At 45.5% G+C, this 22,312-nt stretch overlaps 1 protein-coding gene across 2 annotated transcripts in view; it reads right to left on the bottom strand.

The window, feature by feature from the left end:
* Window positions 1-22,312, bottom strand: part of sorcs3a (sortilin related VPS10 domain containing receptor 3a) — a 136,695-nt gene that overhangs the window by 11,125 nt on the left and 103,258 nt on the right. For both annotated transcript variants that reach the window (XM_030352501.1, XM_030352502.1), the window contains exons 10-22: window positions 18,590-18,736; window positions 16,056-16,158; window positions 14,774-14,850; window positions 14,454-14,545; window positions 13,202-13,309; window positions 12,580-12,697; window positions 12,329-12,462; window positions 11,058-11,171; window positions 7,975-8,146; window positions 3,994-4,180; window positions 1,363-1,496; window positions 778-901; window positions 272-384 (exon numbers count right to left, since the gene is read on the bottom strand). In XM_030352501.1, coding sequence (XP_030208361.1) covers window positions 272-384; window positions 778-901; window positions 1,363-1,496; window positions 3,994-4,180; window positions 7,975-8,146; window positions 11,058-11,171; window positions 12,329-12,462; window positions 12,580-12,697; window positions 13,202-13,309; window positions 14,454-14,545; window positions 14,774-14,850; window positions 16,056-16,158; window positions 18,590-18,736 — 1,623 coding nt within the window. The remainder of the gene's footprint in view (window positions 1-271; window positions 385-777; window positions 902-1,362; window positions 1,497-3,993; window positions 4,181-7,974; window positions 8,147-11,057; window positions 11,172-12,328; window positions 12,463-12,579; window positions 12,698-13,201; window positions 13,310-14,453; window positions 14,546-14,773; window positions 14,851-16,055; window positions 16,159-18,589; window positions 18,737-22,312) is intronic.

The following is a 22,312-nucleotide window of genomic DNA, read 5'->3' as shown; positions in this document are numbered from 1 at the left end:
CAGGAGGCAGAGAGGGGGACAGAACGAGAGACAGGAGAAAGAAGGAGACAGAGCAAGAGAGAGAGAGACAGAGAGATAGAGATAGGAGAAAGACGAAGACAGAGAGAGAGATAGAGAGAGGAAGAGAGAGAGAGACAGGTAAGAAAGAGAGACAGGGTGAGGGATGGTGAGACAGAGAAAGGGAGAAAGAGACAGAAGAGAGGAGACAGAGAGAGAGCGACAGAGAGAGAGATAGTGAGACAGAGAAGGTAGGAGTAAAACCCACACGTACCTGGAGTATAGACTTCTTAATGACGCGGCCCACATCCAGCCTCCACTCGGGGATGTCAGGGTTGAACTCGTCCAGGTTGGGCGAGAAAGATAAAAGCAGCGATTTGAAGAATTCTGTAGATGAGAGGCCGGGAAAGAGAAAATCAGCTGTTAATTCGGTCTGATCCAGGGGCTATATTTCCAAGGAGAGCGTGGCTGTCATTTCTCTTAAGATGAGATTCAGGCAGTTAACATTTTATAAAGGGAGAGCTTTTATTTTTTTGCACAGCCCTACTCTTCGCCTATGGGCGAACGTACTCGCCATAATTTCAGATAATTAGAAAATGTCAGCACCATAGACCAACACATCCGACAGTAATAAATCATTACCTTTGACCATAAGCTTCCTTCTAAATTGGTTAATTTGGAACGAAGGGAAAAAAACACAACAACGCTGATTCGGTCAATAAGTTACCGTTCAGCCCTATTTTAGCGTACTGCACTTTCAGGGGAAAGAGCAAAAGTCACCTTGGACGGCCACGGTTCTGGTGTCCTGCAGAATGGCGTTGGAGGAAGACACTTGGACCGTGACGGTGTGCATGCCTTCGGTGAGGAAGGTGTACGAGATGCTGCCTTCCAGCGTTATCACTGGCTGTGGGCGGACAGGGGGGCGCACAAAGAGAAATGGTTCGTCTGGTGTTTAGAGGGTGTGTGGGGGCTATTCGGGAGGTTATTGGTTTGATCCCCCCCCCCCCCCCCCACAGTCTGCAGTCTACCGGTATAGGCGTCCTTGGGCAAGGTGCCTCAGCCATCCCCCTGCCACTTTAGAAACCTCGGGAAAAAACGTGTTTGATGAAAGCGTCTGCTAAATCGTGAACCGAATCGTAAAGACAAAAACATTCTTCAATTATCGCAAAAAAGTCTGAAAAAGGATTTCATCAAAAGTCGAAAAACATGCAGAAATAAAGTAACAAAAGAAAATCGCTATTCTAAACTCGTTCATCATGTCGTCAGCAAAAACCCTGCACAATCTCGAGTGCACTTGAACACGTAACCACGGTGACAACCCCCCCTCCCCTCTCCGACGACAACAACAACCCCCACGGGCAGTACCTCGGTGTTGTTGTCCAGCCACCAGAAGTAGGTGACGGTGCGGGAGTGGCCGGGCCAGACCACGGCCGTGATGTTCACCTCCTGGTGGCCGATGGCCACGTAGGGCGCCAGCAGCTGCACATGCTCCACTGGACCTGGTGGCCGACATCACGCACACGCACACGCACACACACACACACACACAACCGTGTCAACAGGGTGCGCTGCGAGTGTGTAAATTAGCCACTCCACACTTTGAGACATCCGGAAGCCATTGGCGCTTTAAGCGGGAAGAACTTATTTTTTTTGCATGTTGGCCACTTCATCAATAATGTCTACCTCAACTGTCAACATCAACATTTAGATATTTATTTGTCATCTGCTCTTATTGTGGTTGCACAGAGACCCATTGTATTTTTTCCTGTAGTTCCACATTTAAACGCGGTACATTTCCCTGGCCCGTGCATTCTGCCGTGACACCCCAACATAATCCCGTCCTGGGTTAATGCAGTGCTCCCTTATCGCCCTCATAGCTGGATGGCGCATCGAGCCGGGACCGAGGCCGACCGCTCAGCCTCGGAGGCGGCTGTCCTTGCGGCCGGGGTGACAGCTCAGCGAGACGCAGAGTCGATACGTGTCAGACGGATGTGCTGAACTGAGCTCTTCAGGGATGAGGCTACCTCTAAGGCCCAATCCCATTTCTCCCCTTACCCCTCCCCCTTGTTTTGAAGGGGTAAGGGGAAGGGGTAAGGGGTAGAAATGGGATTGGGCCTTAGGCCCAATCCCTTCAAAACAAGGGGGAGGGGTAAGGAGAAGGGGTAAGGGGTAGAAATGGGATTGGGCCTAATCCTCTTGGTCAGCCTCCCCCCAAAACAAAAGGTTCAGGACACAAAACAAACATAATTTTCCGCTGTTTTTTCTTGCTTCGTGTTTTTTTTTCTCTTCGATCTGAATGCGTAAAGACTTGGGTGGGGTAGGAGTTCATCGTTCCACAAGCTCTTCTAAACACTGTCGTGACACACGCTCTTAGGGTCCTAGAAGAGAAGAGAATCTAGAAGAGAAGGAACTATCCAAAGGGAGTCTGGCGTTGCTGGTGTTATGCAGTGCTGTGGACTCATGACATGTTCAATGTGACCGTGTCAGAAGATTCTGCAGCTTTCCTCACTTGAGAATATTTGAGTGGGGGCAGGCAGAAAGATATTGTAGGGCCGAGCCTTAAAGATAGAACAAGTGCTGTGAAGCCTATGAGCCTACTAGCAGCTGACAGAGAGCCAGGGGAACTAACACACTAATCTCAGGGATAACATTTACAAAAGAAGATCGGTTCAGAAAAAAAATAAAATAAAAATACAAGCGAAAAAGCTCGTCTCTGGAAGATCATTGGAGAGCGAGAGAGAGAGAGAGAGAGAGAGAGAGAGAGAGAGAGAGAGAGAGAGAGAGAGAGAGAGAGATGAATAGAGAGAGATAGAAGGTAGAGAGTGAGAGCAAAAGCGAGAGAGAGAGAGAGACACAGAGCAAGTGCAAGGGATAAAGAGAGAGAGAGAGAGAGAGTGCGTTTCATTCCAAATGTATCGCACATTTTTACCGAATTTTCATAATTTCTAGTGGACTGTAGTGGACCACTTCTGTTATGCTTAAACAAGGAGCTTGTTCATCGCGATAAGCAGTAGATGGCTCTATTCCTCCAGTCAGGGGCACTTATACCACTAAGTAGAAGAGGGCACAATTCCATGGTGTAATAAAGCGCCAGCCAAACCACAAACGGAGAAAACCAATGCTTGTTAGGCTTGGAAAAGAAAGAAAGAAATGGATATGAGCCTTCGGCGGTAGCTTGGGTGACATTTTGTCACTCACCATTTTTTCACATTGAAGCTGAATCTGTTTCCATCTTACCGAGTCACATTTACCTTTTATCGATACAATAACTTTTCCAGCCCCCTCAAGCGAGCGGTTTACATATTTTGATATTTCGATATCTTTTCAGAAATTTCATCCAATGCACTTTCAAATTGGTGGAGAGAGAGAGAGAACAAGAGTCATAAAGAAGCCACACCAGTTTACCCCAGACCATCACTGTGGATTGGAGTTGGAGAGATTAAACAGTTCCATGTATGTAAATAAAATAAAAGCCCTTAAAACCACTTGTGATTATTATGTCAAAAGGCCTTGTTTAATTGCTCTGGCTCTCTAGACGTCGTCTAAATAATTACTCGGCAAATTCAGATAGAATTGTGTTTGGTTGATTAGCTTTTACTTTGTTTACTGTGTTGGCTTTTAACAGATAAGTCATATCTGAGCAAGTATTCCTGGTCAATAATTGGATAAATTAAATCAGTTAAAGACATCGTTTTCCAATTCACTTCATGCCCGATAATATCATTTCTCACAACTACATTTGTCACAATATCACTCCCGATCTTTCAAACGAATATAATAATGCCGAAAGGCAAAGATAAGCACATTGTGAAAAAATGACTCGAGTTTCATTGCCTTTTAAACTTCTAAGTCGTGTTCACCACAATTTTACAAACCCTTGGGTCGCAATTAACTCAAGACCAGTGAGGTTTCCATTCAATAAAGGAGATCAAACTCTAAACAGATAAAAGGAAGATGAAACTCTGGCTGCTGCACGGCGCTCTGAGATTAACGTACACGTGACGTGCAGGTGGAGGGTCGTGGTGTCGAATCCCAGCGAGTTCTCCGCCAGAGCCGTGACGCGGAATATGCCGGCCGCCTTGTACATGTGCCGGATGCCCTCCTCGGTCCAGCTCAGGTTGGAGTACGAAACCGCCGTGCCGTCGCCGAAGTCCAGCTGGATGTTGGTCCTCATGGAGTCCCCCTAGCACACGGCGGGACACACACACACACACACACACACACACACACAGGTGAGCGTCCCCACAGACAAATCGATGGTCTCTGAGCAGAGGACTACGGCTCACCTGATGCTGCAAACACAAAAAAGGGCTGACAAACGTTTATTCTGATTCGTTTTAATCGTTTAATAGTTTTTTTTATTCGGAATCCTTAGCTTTAATGCATCCGTTAACGAGCTTGCACTATCGGCGTCCATTTCCCAAGTTCATTTGCAACGTTTTGAAGCAAATGCAAATTAAACCACAAACCAACCAAGACGCACGCGCGCGCGCACACACGCGCGCGCGCACGCACGCACGCACGCACGCGCGCGCGCACGCGCACACACACACACACACACACACACACACACACACACACACACACACACACACACACACACTTATACACCAGTTGTCAAGTCACCAGCAGACCAGGACCAGCTCCAGATTCCGGGACTTATTATCATGACAATAACATAATCTCTGACATTAAAACCACAAAAAGTCAACCAACAATAAACCCTCTGACCGTGGTCGGCGCTGCCCATCAGGCCTTTGGCTCTGAGGGCGTGCGGCCCCAGCAGGCTCGTATTGTGAGGGAGCACTGGCGCTGGCGTGTGGCGCCTCGTACGTGCGAGTGGTACCAGGTCGCCACGTCCTCATCTGCTATGCCCCGGCCGTGCTAATCACATCTGGAGCCATTCTAGTGTTTGCCCACAGCCACAGTGCCTTGGTGGCTCCAGCTGCCGTGGCGACTGAGCCATGGCTTCCCCCCCCCGCCCCCCCCCTGCCACCCCACTCCTTTCCAACAGACCCCCCCCCCCCCCCCCTTGCATGCTGAAAACTCCCAGCCCTCCTCTTTGGCACGCCGTAGCGTTAAAAACACAAGCGAGGCGATCATCACCGACGACAATGCCTTCCCCATCCACGCTCGGCTGAAACACAATGTAAGGCTGTGATTAGCCGCATTGTTTACCGTCCCCCCTCTCTCTCTCTCTCTCTCTCTCTCTCTCTCTCCCTCTCTCTCCCTCTCTCCCTCTCCCTCTCTCTTTTGTTCATTCTCTTTAGGCGCAGCCTCGCTTGGCTCTCTGTCTCTTTATGTGCATTTAAGGTGTGTGAGCGCGTCGTCGTCTAAGCCCAGCGTCTGGGAATACCTCGAGTTGCGGCGGCGGCGGCGGCTGGAAACGATATCTCGAAAAACGAGTGGTCCGGCGGAGAGAATAGAAAGAACGAAGCCAAGCCGGGGTCGGGATCTTCGGCGTTGTGCTCCTATTGTTGTGGCGGGGCTGAGATGAGTGGGCACGGCTCCAAAACGTCAGGCCCGGTGGCCGCTGGCGTCGCCGGCTCACTCTTCCCCACTCTCGTGGCCTGCTCTCGTGGTCCCTTCGCCGTGCCGCTCGGGGAGGGTACAATGGGATTTCCCTAATCTCCAATAGACGGATTCAAGGCCAACGAGTTAAATGTCACTCTTTTGTGTCCGAGAGGCTGGCGGCATACCGCCGAGCCCGGAGGCAAAGGCAAGGACAACAACAGCAGGGGGGGGGGGCCGCAGCGGAGAGAGGGTCCGGCACAAAGGAGGGCCCCCCCGCGGGAGCCCAGCGCCACAGGACGGAGGAAAGGGGTCTCGCAATGATTTGACACTTAAAAAAGACAATCGTCTGGCGGGAAGTGTGTCTCTGTCAGATGCAAGGCCAAGGTGGGGGGGGGGGGGATTGGGTACGAAGTGAAAAAACGCCTGGTAGAAAGCTGAGACATTTAACAGAACGAGATGCGATCGGATCCCGGACATCGTGACTGCCAGTCCTCCAATTACAATTTTGATGACATTATATGGTGAAATAATTTGGGGTATTTGGTATACAATCCCCAAACTCGTATTATATAACTTTTATGCTGCGTTTCCTGATCATAAAATGTTTAAGAAATGTCAAGAGCGCAGTGGTTTTTAGGTCTGAAGTTACCATAGATTGAATTTACCACCCACAAATCCAGTTCTGCAGCTTGACAATAATCAAAAAGGAACGATATAACATTACAGCATATTATGTAGCCGTCGATTTATATGGGGGATGCAGGATATCATGTCGATGTAAATACACAGGGACTGAGAAATGTAAAAGTGCATCAGTGTGTACATTGTTCCTAAAGTGTTCCTGTCAAGTCAAAACCCAGATGTGTGCATGCATACGCGCTGATATTTACTCACACACTGCAACGTGACGTAAAGTATGGGCAAATGTGTCTGGAAGAGTTCCCTTTGAGCCCTTGAGGTGTCGCTGAGTCATCCAATCTCTTTCCAGAGCCCTTTCAGGCCATTTGGCAGTTCTTCGCTCTTTCAAGCAAAGCCACAAAGAGGGACATGAATAGGAATGCATTTAAAGTTGTTTCTTGGATATCATTCATTCATACATAGAGGTATATTAATAACCAATCTCCAGGAATTATTACATGTAATGCTTTCCCTGTTATTACATTTTTTCATTTGATCTGCATATTCACAGACACACACCGACACCCCCACACACACCCACACACACACACACACACACACACACACCTTCCAAGCATTAAATATTTAGGCCAAATTGCGCACCCCAAGAAAAATTGCCATAGCGGGCTTCATGAATATAAATGTCCATAATACGTTTGAATCCATCTCAAGCATTTCTCGCGCTGACCACGGCTAGCCAGAAGCACCCAGAAGACTCTGCTACCTCGCACTCCATATATTTTCCAATTGCAAATCACCCTATCATCCCCTCCAGCGCCCTCCTCTGAAAGAAGCCCCAGGCCACGGATCCTTTACCCCCAACACCAAGTCGAGCGACCACACGACCAGGCTAGGCCGAGTCGAGCGGGAAAACCCCCTCTCGTACCTCCGGTCTTCGCCACTGCGGAGGGAAAAGCCTTGCGGAGGGGTGCTAGGAGGAACCGTACTCGCCCCGACTTCAAGGTGATTACGCTCATCAGATCCCCAGGGAGAGGAGGAGAGCGCCAGGCCTGCGGTTGTGAACTGAATCCTACCCCCCACCGATACCTTTGAGGTCCTTCACTCCTTGCCCAATTTATTAGCCTCAAACCTCCACCCCCCCCCCCCCCCCCGTCAGCGCTCGTTCGTTACTTCAATAAAACTGGAGAGCATTTTTTTCTAAATTGGATAACTGTGCTGCCAGTTGCTGAAATCAAAAATGATTGATATACTTTGCTGAAATCAACTGTGCTTCCCTTGCCCTCTAGCGTCTTTCCCCTTTTATTATCATTGTGGCCCTCTGGGCAGTGAGCATCTTTTGAAGAGGACGCTGCCCCGGTCATGCGCACGGCCGTTATCCTCAACCCTCTCTCACCTTCGCTTTCACTTGCTGCTTCTCATTGATTGGTATTTTATTGGTCTTAAAGTGGAGATCAATGGCAATCATTACCCCCTCGGAGAAACAAGTATTCACTTAGGATAGAAACGTAGCTCCCTTTGTGTTTGTGTTTGTGTGTTTGTGTGTGTGCATGTGTATGTCTGTATGCGTGTGAATGTGTGTGCGTGTGTGTGTGTCTGTGTGTGTGTGTGTGTCTGTGTCCGTGTGTGGGTGTGTTTGTGTGCATGCATGTTTGTATCTGTCTGTGTGTGTGCGTATGTGTCTGTGTTAGTATTTGTACACGTGCGTGCGTGCGTCTGTGTGTGTGTTTGTGCGTGCGCGTGTGTGTGTGCGTGTGTGTGACGATGCATGTGTGTGTGTGTGTGCACATTTATGTGTGCGTGCATGCACGTGCGTGTGAGCCCCACCTCGTCCAGGTGCACCTTGAAGGAGACGTTGGTCCCCAGGTGTGCGGTGAGCTTGTCGTCCTTGGTGGTCAGGGACAGACCCCGGGGGGCTCTGCTCGGACACTGCTGCCTCCTGGGAGTGTACATCTCCTTCACCCCCTTGGTGCAGTTGTTGGACACCACCTTACGGTATCTGCACGAGGGGAGAGGGGAGCCACGCGACACCGACTGTCATCGCTTGCCGCCATGTCCCGGGAGATCGAATAACGCATCGTGTCCTGTCCTATGACGTCATGTTCCGTCATACCACCTCTTTGATGTCGTGTCATATCACCTCCCATTATGTCCCGTGACGTCGTGTCGTGTCGTGTCCCGTCACGTCAAATCATGTCCTATGACCTCATCAATGTCATGTCCAATCACGTCACATGCTTTCCTGTGATCTCATTTATGTCATGTCATGTCACATCATAGCATGACACATTACATCATGCTATCTTCCTTCATGTCCTTTCAATGTCACCTCACATCCCTTCATATCATCATCAGATTTCATGTCATGTCAGTTCATATCATGTCCTCTATGTTATGTGCCCGCAATCCAATAGTCTGTATCATTATTTTGAACATATTTGCATGGCAATTATCATCATGGGGGGTATAATAGGAGACACATTGCACAACATGATTGAAAATACACTCTGTCTATTTGAGCCACTATGACCACATCCATTGCTGATTAAAGTTGACATATTATACCACCAGGTATAAATGAAAAAGTAAAACAAGGTCAATATACAACATAGTGTGATTAACCGTTTGAAAATCTGCCTCTTCTGACATGACGAGTGGGCGTGTCCACCTAGATGTGTGCTGGATGGATCAGTCAACCAGCCTACCCAGTGGACTATAGCAAACGTTGCTCATCCATTCGTCATACATCTAGGTTGACACGCCCACTTGTGATGTCAGAAGAGGCAGATTTTCAAAACGATTTGTAACGGCTAATCACACTCACACATATGTCACCTTCAAAAGTAAAAACTCATGCTTCCTTGCACTCAATTACAGCGTTGTACATGAGCTATGAATTGGAAGCTTGTTTTTTATATGCTGATTCAGATGTTTTATGTACAAATTAATAATCAAAGAGGAAGGTATTAATCTCTGCCTCGTAAATGTCAATGACTGTTATTGCGCCTTACTATGAATCATAACATAGTCTAAAAATGGTTCATAAAACACACGAACAACACACGCATCTTTTTTCCATAACGATTCTCCTATTTGTTCAGTTTAGATTCATTTCATCTGCTATTCCCAAGTGAGGAAAAGTTCATGTTTGTGTTTTTCTCCTATTTGCTCCGCTCTAAATAACAGCATTCTTTCATTTCCAGGTTTACGACAACCCTAATAAATTAATAGTTTATGAAAATGGGTTGAATGAGCTGCACCCCATAAATGGTGATTCATACACAAGGAACTAACTGGATGTTCATATCCATTCTGACCAGCAAAAACATCTACCTATGCCATAGTAATGTATATCACAAAGCCTGATGTTTGTAAGTACGTAGCATAGTTTATTGAGTGTGTGTTTGCACCAGTATAGTATGTCCCTGCATGAGCCAACACATTATTCCTTTGTTGAACAGTGGGTTTAGTATTCAACTGGGACTTTGAGTTGATTAGCAATGGTCACTGAAAGACGCAAGCATTTATCTCATGTCTAGAAGAGTGGCTCTATGCAATCTTAAAATCTGACAAAACAGAGAATGAACAAAATGATTTCCCTATTATTTGAGGAACATTGAGTTCCAGTTCGTTTTTCTAGTGTTTTTAAAATATATTGAAGTGTTACAGAAACACATTCACTCAGCTTTGATTCCATGATTGTATATATAATTTAAGGTTCATCTTGTATTTTGCGGAAAAAATACCTCAGTCATCAAATGACTGAGGTATTTTTACATTGCGTAATCACTATCTTTGCAGATAGTGATTACGCAATGTAAAAGGCCCTATGAGTGGCTTATGATATATCCAATGAGGCAAAGTGATTCAGCAGCGTTAGGAGGGTAGAGTTAGGTTAGGTATCACAATTTGGCCAAAATATGACATAGGCAATGATGCTATCAGGCTGAGGATATATATATATACATATTGACTCCTCCTAGCTTGCAACCACGCCTTGTAAACATAACAAAAGTGTTCGCAGCCGAAGCTTGTTGTTAACGCTTGTTGACGAAGCTGACCGGGGTAAAGCTACTACGATGTTTAACAAAATGTACTTCTGGAACACAATTCAGAGAGAGGATTCATCCGGAGGGCTGTTGGTTGGGATCCTCTACCTCGGTGGTCTCTATATGACCGTTGCCCCGGGAACCCTTCACGTTTCAGCGCGAGTAAAAAATACGCCTTTGTTTTAAACTTGGTCTTGGGACACCTGTTTATATACTGGGCCGATGTGTTAACACCCGGCCTTCCTTCCATACTCATGTCCATATCTTTCCCTCTCTATTCTGATTGTATGGATGTAAAGAGCTGGGTACTGTCAGTGGGAACCACTCTGATGAGGTCCCTGGCTGTGTGTGAATCCATGATTGCTACGCCCTTATGGCGAATGAAAATAAAAAGGCAAAAAAACTAAATTGCCCACTCCTTACGAGGATGGGAAATCGTGCTAGATCAACGAATTGACACACGCACGCACGCACGCACACACACACACACACACACACACACACACACACACACACACACACACACACACACACACACACACACACACACACACACACACACGCACACACACACACACACACATATGCATGGACCTTAATTTCCTATTTCCTCTTAGTACCCCTTTAAGTATTCAGTCAACCACTTACATAATAGCGATGAGGGCTTTATAAATGTGAAGTTGATATCATGCAATATCACACATTAATTCCAGCTTTAAATCGTGTCTCCTGCTTTGCATTACTGCCGCTATACGTCATGCATATTTAATCCATCAATTACCAAAAATATAACGTGATCTTATCGTGTTCCTGGCATCTCATTCTGAACACAAGACCCACCGCCGGGCTGAAACCACTCACCCAGTGCTGTTGAAGTAGTTCTGCCCCTGGCTACAACTCTTGGAGAGGGTGTAAGGGTTGAACCAGAAGGCAGGCCTGCAGTTCCCGTCGCCCCTCCGCTCGTATCCATAATCACTAGCAGACAAACAAAGCCGAGCCAGACCACAGTGCATAATCAGCGCGGGCTCTGGGGGAAAGGAGACACACTGTAACACAGTGCCTTCGTTTGGTTGTTTTCTTCTATTTATTCTATCTCCTCCATCTCCTCATAACTGGGTCCGACGGGGCTGTCTTGCATGGAGGAACATCATTATAAGGTATTGATTAGGGACACACTGTTGACAACTGTTCCCTAACAGTATGTGGAGAGGAGTTTCTTTCTATAGGCTACCACAGCCTTCCTGCTTTATCTCTCTAACTATGACATTGATTCAGCGTTTGCCGGGCTATAACAAAAAGCCAAACCTGTTTATGGCAGAGGTGAAGAAATGAACAGCTTTTTAATTACAGGTCCCCTACAGCACCCTATCTGCATAGGTTAATATATCTAACGAGGAATGAGGTGTTTGTTGTGCAAGAGACAAATTGGAGTAATAACAATAAAATACTGGAACCTGAAAACCGAAAACTTATTTCAGAATAATTGATTGGGGAGGAAATTGTTCGGGGAGCAAATAACCTGACACAGCGAAAAGTCAAGAGTTCAATTTAAAGAAGTCTGTGTTCACAACTTTGCTTCCAATATTTGAATGCTAACTCTTACTCTATTATACTTATCATTAATTTACGTCATGAATGTTTCATAAAATTTGACTATGTCGGTAAATGTCTAAACATTTTGGCACAGTGACTAGAAATAGATATACAGCCCATTTTATTGGTTGAAGTTTAACCGTTCATGTTAAAACCAATTAATACTGATGGGTCCTCCTTCCATTATGTCACCTAAATAACTGCCATATATTTGACGAGTTTGTTCATTGTTCCCTGTCTTTGCTAGATAAAACAATAGCACAACAAGCTCAGGATTAGCATACAAATGGAAATTTAGCTCCCTCGCATCTTCTCATCACAATTATGAACATAGTTTTCAAAGCGTTACATTCAGTTCAATAGAAAAAAAATGCGTTCAAAATACGAGATCAGTTCGAAACCTCACACTCCTACTCTACCGAATGGATTAAATCCAAGTATTGCATGTTAATCTGGATAAATGCCTTTTACAGTTCACAAAATGACAGAACATCTTCTCTTCCAATGAAAACCAAACCGACATCAAATTAATCACTCACCATTCAAAGTCGTGTGCTTTGCAGATACAAGACTCCGTAGAGAGAACTCTGGAGTAATCCCTTCCCAGCATACAGTAGTTCCCAGGCCTGCGTTTCATGTAGATCTGTTTTTGCCCCATCACGCACGGCTCTCCCTTTGACCAAGACAAATTGCATCGCTCAAAACTCGAAAAAAGTAGATAACGTCCATCTGATGGGCACTGAGGCCACGGAACCACAGGCAGGTTATGGGGATCCATGGCTCACATTACCTGATTATTCAGGTGCCAAGTTTGGTAATCTTCCTCAGTACATCTCCTGCTGAAGACCGACTTGTAGTCGATTTTAATGAGCTGCCACTCAGACCGGTGGCTGAAGTGGCCAAAGAATCTGTACGATGTAAAGACACCAAGTGATTATTCCCCATACACCTCAGCAATCGAACTACCACTGTACGATCGCAATACACAATGAGATTTTAGACATGATCCTCAATCAATAGTCTTTTAGTGGCAAACTGAGGTTTTACACACCGTGTTTGACAGATTGTCTATTACGTTAATTGTACCCCTATTTTACACCTAAATCACCTCCCAAAACGGTATTTAATCTTGTGCACATGCACTTAACAGATTTCACCCCCAGGGCGTTTATTTCAAACAGCTTCATACGACACACACACACACACACACACACACACACACACACACACACACACACACACACACACACACACACACACAATGCCGCGCGTGCAAACGGGTGCAGTTACGTTCCCCTCGCCTCAGGCCCCTACTAACAAATCCCGTTATAATGCGCGCCCTGACTCTCTCCTCCAGACGTCACCTTCCAACGGGAGAGAAACACAGAGCAACCAGACAGAGAGGTCCCTACGTCATGATCTGGTTCTCCGCCCCGGCCTCCACCAGCACGCCGTCCACAAACAGCGGCACCATGGAGAAGCTGTGACGGGTCCACTGTCTGCCCTCGTCGAAGCTGATCCTGTGGAAGAGAGAGAAAGAGGCGTCACCTTCAGCCTCCGAAAAAAGCCAACCCTGCTAATGCGTTTTCCGTTCTCTGTTAACCTTCTCTCAAAGTTATCCACCGGTTTACCGACGGTCGGCACAGGCATGCATAGGCAGTCGTACGCACACACGCGTGACACACACACATTGGGCGCGCACGCGCACACACGCTCGCACACACTCTGTTTTTATTTCACTGAGGTCGCAGGGAGAGTTTTAGTGGCGAAGTGAAAGCAGAGGCCCATGCAATTAGCCCCGAGTTTTAGAGGCGTGGAATAAAAAGAAGAGAGCCATGTCAGTAGCAGAGCAATAATACAGAAAATGGTCTCCATATAACATGAACGGAGGACGCGTCAGGCTTTCTGCAGGGAAAAAGAGGATTGGGACTGGGTTACATAACAACAGACAAGAACAGAATTGTTTCATGTTTCTCTGCAGAGAGACCAACCAAAAAAAAACAACCAGTGGATAGCTTTCATCTACGGGAATCCTAGCATTGATTCTGACAGCTTATCCACATGTTACAACAGACTGAACAACTCTTCCGCGCCAGGGTATGACATTGTTTGAAACGGTGCACACTTCTTTGTCTGGAACGATGAGAACGTGTCCTTTTTCTTCTCCCTTGTTGCCCTCAGAAAACCACCAGCACTACAACTTTCATCGGGCTAAAAGCGTTGACAAAGAAAAGCTTTGACATGCATCCATGATGAAGATTCAGGCCAGGGGAATGTTTTAGCCAGACATCTTTGAAACAAAGACGACTGACGGCCTAAAAGGCAACCAAGAGCCCTTTTTTTTCCTCCCTCTTATCTATCTCTGTTTCGTAGCACTTAAATTGGTTTGGGGACTAAAACCCAGAAGGCTACACCTCGCTAGTTCTAAAACTAATTTCCAAACTGTTACAGAAGTTTCTGGCAAACAGATCTGGTCCCACTTGGATTAGTCTGCACTCAGTAGAAAGGCAAGCAACCAATTTGGCAAAGTGAACGTAACATGTTATCATAAACATGTACTGTAGTCGCTAAGGGAAACGCACACATATACACAAGCATGCATGTGCTTTGCCAAACGTCGTGGGTGTTAATACGAGTTGGCTTCAACATAGAATGGGGACTCACCATAAGTGTCTCGTTGGTACTGATGGCTGTTTCACCGCCACGAGGGCTCCTCCTTTGTCTAGGAACCACACGTTATGCTCCTCTTCGAAGATCTGCACAAAGACATGTGATTTCTTATCATACATATACAGAAACCACACATGGTGATCCTTGTTTGACGAACTGCACAAAGACATGCGATTCCTAAACATGCACATACAGAAACAACACATTGTTTTCCTGTTCCAAGATCTATTTATATACTGTACATATGTCGAAACTCACGTGTTTGAACGCACATGCAACAGACAATTTGATTATAGTGGATTACTCAAGCTTACCTGTCTCCAGCTGTTGCCCGCATCGGATGAAATAAACATACCGACGTTGTTGTAGGACAACTCTGCCCCGATATTTCCTGCAATTAAATTTGCATAAGTGCATTGTTTTGTTTGCAGAATAGGTGTAATTTTAATCAGAGACAACTCAAATATTGTGACGAATGTGAGATTTTACACAATATGAGAATCTCTCAGGCAATCTCTCCCCCGGAGCAATCAAAACAGCCCTCCTGATATCATACAGCCATGTCGCCTACCCCCGTTGATTCTGCTGTCTCGGCGGCGACAGCCTAGTAAACAGGCGTGCAATAGTGTTTGTCATGTTAGCGAGAGGACATCTTCACCATGCTACACCCCAAAGGCGGAGCAGGGAACGAGAAAAGGCACATGCCCCGCTACAAAGACTTTGGGTGGCAATGGATTTAAAAACTCACCCATGCAAAGCTCTTAACGGAGATGCCTATCAATTCACACATATTACCGTGCGCACGGACACATTCATTTATCAAAAACACACAGCGCTCAGAGTCGTCTATTCCTCATCGCGTGTCAGTGCTCCACAGACACCAACAGGCTCTTCAATTTCGTCGCCTCGCACCATTAATCAAAGACCCACACACCTGCATTAGGAACATCGACGCACCCACACTATTTTTAATCTCTGTCAATTTCCCTCGACGTTATCTCAATATATTTTTACGAGTTCAATCTAATATACGACTTTGGAGAATGGCTCCTGCGGCAATGATCGGTGCCTTCCCATGTTGCTGTGAAATAATGGAGGTGAAGTGAAGTGAGACGAAGCAAAACGCAAGCTGAGGAGCAGTTTGGGTGACGAGGGGAGGACAGGACTAAATATAGGTAAATACTGCAATGATGCAACTAAGTAGAACACATCCTTATGCACTAAGGGGAACAAAATAAACACTAATACTGCCAGGGTTAGGTGCTCAATTCCCACTTGGGACACGATGCAAAGAATAAATTAACCGCCATCACTAAATATGGTATATGTGTGTTTGTATCTGTATCTGTAACCCTGTTTTTTGGTTGTATTTGGCCTTGCAAAAGTAAGCGCAATAGCCATATCTCTCTCAAACATTGATGTTTGTCCAAAATCATGATCGACATGTTTTAGTCAAGGCAAGGTACATTCAATGACCAAAGGGTAAAATGACGCATTTTCAGTAGCAGCCATCATATCCGTTGTGAAAAGCCATTTGTCCTGTGTTGAGTGGTGCTATTGAGAATTTACCAGAGATAATGGATTTCTCCATCTCACCTGTGGCAACTATAATTCCCGGCGCCGAGCCTTTGGTGGAGATTGTTCCTGACAAGTAGGGGTTCTCTGACGTTTGCAGTTGCAGATGAAGTGAGCAGAAAGGCTAAAGGAAGAAAAGCTGTCCTCAATACACAGCACTTTGGGAGGAAAGCTTTGAAAAATACAGACAAACACTGTAGAGACGCTACAAGAAAACACATCATGATGGGAAATTACCCGGGCTGTTCCCTGGCACTTCGGTCGATAAAAAAGCATTCACTTCAGTTTATCCCATTTAACCATTTATTAAATATGAGTTAAGGATGAAAAATGTATACATACCGCACAAAATACAACCAAGCTAATTGCATTAGTCTCAAGCATCCAAATGTCACCTGTGACTTGTGTTAATTGCATTTTATCTGTCATTAAAAACAATCAGCAATGGAATTTGCATAAATGCATGTACCTAAGAGAGAGAGAGAGAGAGAAAGAGAGAGAGAGAGAGAGAAAGAGAGAGAGAGAAACAAAAGAGCGGGAATAAAGAGAGAGAGAGAGAGAGAGAGAGAGAGAGAGAGAGAGAGAGAGAGAGAGAGAGAGAGAGAGAGGGAAATAGAAAGAGAGAGGGGGTAAATAGAGAGTGAGAGAAAGAGCGAGAGAAAGAGCGAGAGAGAGCGAGAGTGAGAGAGACAGTGAGAGAGGGCAGTGATGCTCATCATAGCGGCTGATTGCGTGACAGTAGAGCTGGGCAGAGAGGACATGGTGACTGATCAGGATATTTAAAAACCCGGCAACAGTAATTAAAATGTCAGAAAAACGCAGCATCAGGGTAAACCTGTGGGCCGGAACGCCACATTCTGCCAGTCAACTCCTAAACATTATGAGGTCCTTATTAGCTATCGCCGATGTTGTTGGCTCTGTTGTCGTCATTCTTCCGTGTGTTATGCAAGGCTGTCTTAAGAAGCAGCCACTGCAGTCGTTCCAGAATACAGCAAATTATCTATCTCTCGCTGTTGGTGCAAGAGAGCATCATTCATCATCGCAGTTTAGTGGCTTTCCTTCTTGTTTAGCCCACCTCCCCAACCGCTGGGGCCGAGCAGTCTGTTGCATCAGAGAACAACGGGCAGAAGACGCCTTCGGACATGAACGGCAGCCAACAATGAAGCCAAGTAAGACGAAGATGAAAATAATGGACTAAGAAACAGTGAACACTGGTGGCGTTAGATACAAGGAGGATTCAAGCCTGACGATGTGGTACACTGTTTTGTTTGTTTGTTAGGGTTTCAATAGTCCCCAACCGAGAAGGGTGACTCAAAAAGAAAACCGGGTATAATATTATTTTAACATTTGTTTACAGCTGTAATCTTGACCATCGCCTGCCATCAGTATAAAGCTCGCTACCCCGTGGTTGATGTCTAGCAGCGACGGCTGATTTAATGTAGCTCTGGCCAGCGCTCATGATAAATGTTTATATCTAGAGGTCCGTTCTCATAAATTCTAAGAGCGGCCCCGTTTGCATTCTGCATTTAATATTAAGTGTGTTGATTAAGTGGCCCTCATGCTTTAAACTGGCAGCCCCTATTTTCATGCAATCTATATCAACCACCTTTAACGGTGCTCACTTCTGCATACAATAGTGTCTATCTGGACACAATGTTGTCTGACTCAAGATATGGCATTAAATCCACAGACGTATATATTGGGTATGAGACGTTTATTTGTCTTCTGCAGTATAAGACCCTGCATTGAAAATACATTGTCTAGAGAGTTACTACCTTGTTGTCCATAAGTTGTTTCATAAGCAAGCTTTTGCTTGTTCGTATGCTTCCTTACGACGCCTTTCTTTGGTTTTCATTTATTTTCCCTTCACGCTATAATTCGTGCACCATTTGTGTCTACATTATCTCCCTCTTCATTTACATTTAGGGGCATTTAGTGGGCATTTAGGGCTTTTAAATGTTCTGATCGTTATGTGCAGTGATAGCTGCTATACAAAAATAAAATCGCTTCCAAATGAAGTTTACAGACAGACACATTGTCTTAAAGTTGCAGTGGGTAACTTTGCAACTAGCTGGTAGTCTCAAAGCATTGGTCAAGGCTGACCGATAGTGATTTCAATAAGGCCTTCAAGCCTGCCTCTAAAATATTCTACAAATAAAACATGCTGGCCATCCTCGTAGCGCTCTTTGTTTACCAGAAGGTTCTGTGGCAGTGTCATGTCTCATATCCCAGTCAGTGTTCCGAGAACCACCCCCCCTCCCCCCCAAAAAAAAACCTCACACCTCCCACACGCATTGCGACACAAAGTCAGTTTGCGTCTCGCAGTTGCACAGCCATTGAAAGCGAACCAAAACCTGTTATTTAGTTATTTGAATCCTGATAGCTCTCCCGCCTACACACGTGGAGGAGGTCAGTCTTACACATGACTCAAACTATGAAAGCGTTTAACAATCGGCTCGGTGCCTTGCATTAAACATTGCATATCTAACAGAGATGACAAGCCATCAAGATGAAGAACTTCCACGCATCAGGGCGATTATGGTGTTAATACGTACCAGTATGCAATGGATGTCATTTCCGGCGATGTCCGTGGAAGGCGCCTGCAGAAGCCTCCACTCCCGTCCTTTGTTGTAGGTGATGTAGGTCCTCACCTGGCTGTCGTGCCTCCTGTTCGCGATCAGCATGCCGGTCACACCAGCCACCTAGCACACAGACAGAGTGATGATAGGCTTCATATCGGTGGCTTGATCACTGGCTAACATCAGGGAGGATGTAGGAAAGTCAAAGTCAACATAAGCCTCACAGACCCACGTCTTGCTAATTGAAATGTTAAATGTGTTGTTATACACAAAACGGGTTGCACCATTTCGTTTTTCAAAGGGGGTAATCTATCCCCCTCACACACTTTCACAGCCCACCCAGTCTACACAGAGACAATATGCATAATCTTCACAAAACATAAAGGCTCTGCCGAGAGAAAATGCGGGGTTCGTTTCGGCACAAGACAAATCCCATTTCTTACACGGAGTGCATTCAAAAGTCGTTGACAAGCATTGCAGAGTCCTTCTCCGGTCTCATGCCCTGCGTTGGTTCCGGTGGCAGACTGTAATCCCGGGCCTACTGTCTCTCAGGAACTACTTATTTCCAGTCCGGCCCAGGGAGCAGTGTGCCGGAGTGGGATGTCCATGCTGACGGCCGTGGCTCCACATCAAGCGGTTGTCATGGTGAAAGGCTACAGTCGCATGCCTTCCCTTCCCCAAAGGTGTCTGTCAGTGTAAGTGGCACTAATAGGCGACGCTTTTGACATTGTCATCAAAATAAGAAAAAAATCGCTGTTTTGGGACGGACAGGGCTAATGAGGGATCCCCCCTATTCATCGACCTGATCCGTCAATCACCGTGGTAATTATTTATCCTAGAGACCTGCCTCATAACACACTCGCACACACATAGAAACACACACAAACACACACACACACACACAACCACGCACAAACAAACTGAAACACACAAACGTACACACACGCACACTCACACACACACACATACAGACACACATGCACAAACACACACACGTGCGTGTGTGAAAAACCAGGCTTCAGCCCCAATGTGCCACTTTCGTTTGCAAACACCGGAATGTTTTTGCCCATCTACAGCAGGATGAAACGGAGGATGTCCGTATTGATCCCTCCAAGCCCCCCGTCTGAAGTCACGGTGTGGCAGAGATGAGTCCCGCCACTGCCACACGCAGTATTAACAGGGGGATTCTACTGTTGACAGAGCGCTGTCAAGGTGTGTCTGCACTTCATGGCAATCATTGTAACCAGGTGTAACCGGGAATAGAAGAAGACACTCTCTGCAACGCCCGCATACCCCAAGGGATATAAAAAGTAAGACGTTAAGGCATAATAAAGTTGACATCTATAAATATGGAAGCCTGCAAGGGCCACATAGGTGGATGAGGCGGCCACATTGACAAGAGGTGCTTGGTTTGCCCCTCTTCCACAGACTTCTGCTGTCGCCTTGCCCGCACTACAACAAACTGACGGTTACTGTCATCGCCGAGTTTCTTTGATGAGGGCAGGCAAATTGAAGTCAATGAAAAACTACACATGCAACGTGACATGTCTAGCGGAAGGAGCAATTAACTTATAACATTATTTGGATCACATATGTGTCTGCAAAAACGTTATGCCGTGGTGTGAAAGAGATCCCACACGACTGCATTGTTGAACAGAGGTCATGGCTTTTAGTTTTTCTTCCATAATGGGAAGACAGCTACAATTATCTGTATCACTGTCAAACTGAAGGATTTAGTTCAAATAATACTTTGCTGTTGTCAGTTCTTACAAATGTTTTGAGCGATTAAAATTGTTCCATTGTGTCAAAATATATTGTATAACAGTGAATAGGGAATAAATTATGTATAATTATAACACTCCTGCCAGTTACTTTGAGACATTTCACATCATATAAATTATTTCTACGTTATTTAATACCTATAATGCTTGTGTGGAAAAAGCCTTACAGAATTGAGGATTCACATTCTTTATGAAAAAATAGCTGCAAACCATGAGTTCAGCTCTTCTGGATGTAATGGTTGCTTTAACACAAGGGATGAACTCATCATTCGTAATCATAATTAGTTGAATTTTGCTTTTCAACAGACTAAAATGAGTCAAACTAATTGAACATAAACTGTGTGTCAGACCAACAACGACAGCCTGAAAGGAGGCCCGAATGGGGCTCCAATTTATTTTCGGAAATGAAAAGCCACTGTAAATGTAAAAAAAATAAATAAAATTGAAACTCCTCAAAGAGGCTTAGCTCAGGAGGTAAGTGGCTTGACTTGTAGCAGGAACGTTGGCGTTTAGATCCCTGGCTCCTCCTAGCTGAGTGTTGAGGTGTCCCTGAGCATGACAGCTCACACTAACTGCTCCTGACGAGCTGGCTGTCGCCCTTTTGTCGTTGACGCCGCCGTCTGTGAATGTGTGTATGAATGTTGTTGTTGTACGTCGCTTTGGATAAAGGTGGCTGCTAATGCCCTAAATGTAAATGTAAATGTCATCAAGTGAACTAACTTCAAGTTTGCATAGAAGAAAGACAGGAACAATGGTGATTTGTGTTGGCTGGTGTATTTCAATATCTTGCTCACACATTGTACAGAAGAAATCAACATACGATAATGTTTTTCAGAGCCATGCTCATCTTCTTCAGACACTGTAGGTGTTGTTTGACTGAGAGTTGGTGGATCGGGTCTGTTTGCAAACCAGTCAGATGATGGATTAATACAGTGTTTCTCAACTGCTGGGTCGCCACCCACTGGTTCTAAATGGGTCATGGAGTATGTGGTCAAAAAATTCCAAATACAAAAATATTTATGTATCACAACTTTTCTTTTTCTTTTTTTCTTCTATTTCTTCTATTTTTTATTGCTATAGTAATGTGTTTTGAATCTAGGGATAAAAACAGTTATGCTGAAATTGCTGACATTGTGTTGAGTTTACTGGCCCGTTTCTGAGAAACAAATTTGCTTGATTTGAATTGTATAAAAGTGGGTCGGGACTTAATGACCATGGGAGAAGGTGGCTCCCAGGGCCAGACCAATGGAGAACCAGTGGTATAATATACCCTTCCCTTCCCATATCAGACATGAGCATACCGTACATAATGTTGTCATGATAAGTGATGGGTCCATGGGGTCTGATGGAACCACTCAGGGTGGCTCCGTTCTCCAGAGTAGGGCCGTCAATCATCTAGGGGCTTCACAGGGACAGGAAGATGTTTGCCGTACACATCACCACCAACATGATGCGCCACAATCCTTTAATCGTTTAATACTACCTAATAATTACAGCTACTGACGAAAAGAGGGAGGGCATCGATTTCTGCTGTGATGTTGCAGCAACAAGCTGAGCGTATCAGATATATAATTGTGGAAAGTCAAAACCACCTGCCAAATGGGGGTTCATATTGAAAATGGTTTAAGTACAATGCTTGCTAATCACACGCGATTGATATTGACGGCGGCTCAGTTTTCTCACAGCTGGATAGTGGCTGTGCGATTTCGATCGGGGAGCCGGCACAATTGATTAGACCGGATAAAGAGGGGAAGATACAAAGACAAGATAAAGAGGCACCGATTGCCTTGGGGGAACACAGAGGAATTGGAGAACAGGACCTAAAGGAAACTATTCCTGCATCTTTATTGTTTCTGGCAGTTTGGCCCGCAGAACACAATGGGTCTCTGTAGTGCAGTATTTCAGGATCCAACAGCAA

Source organism: Gadus morhua, chromosome 3 (assembly GCF_902167405.1).
Source record: "Gadus morhua chromosome 3, gadMor3.0, whole genome shotgun sequence".
Taxonomy (NCBI): domain Eukaryota; kingdom Metazoa; phylum Chordata; class Actinopteri; order Gadiformes; family Gadidae; genus Gadus; species Gadus morhua.
This window is presented reverse-complemented; position numbering and strand designations above follow the sequence as displayed.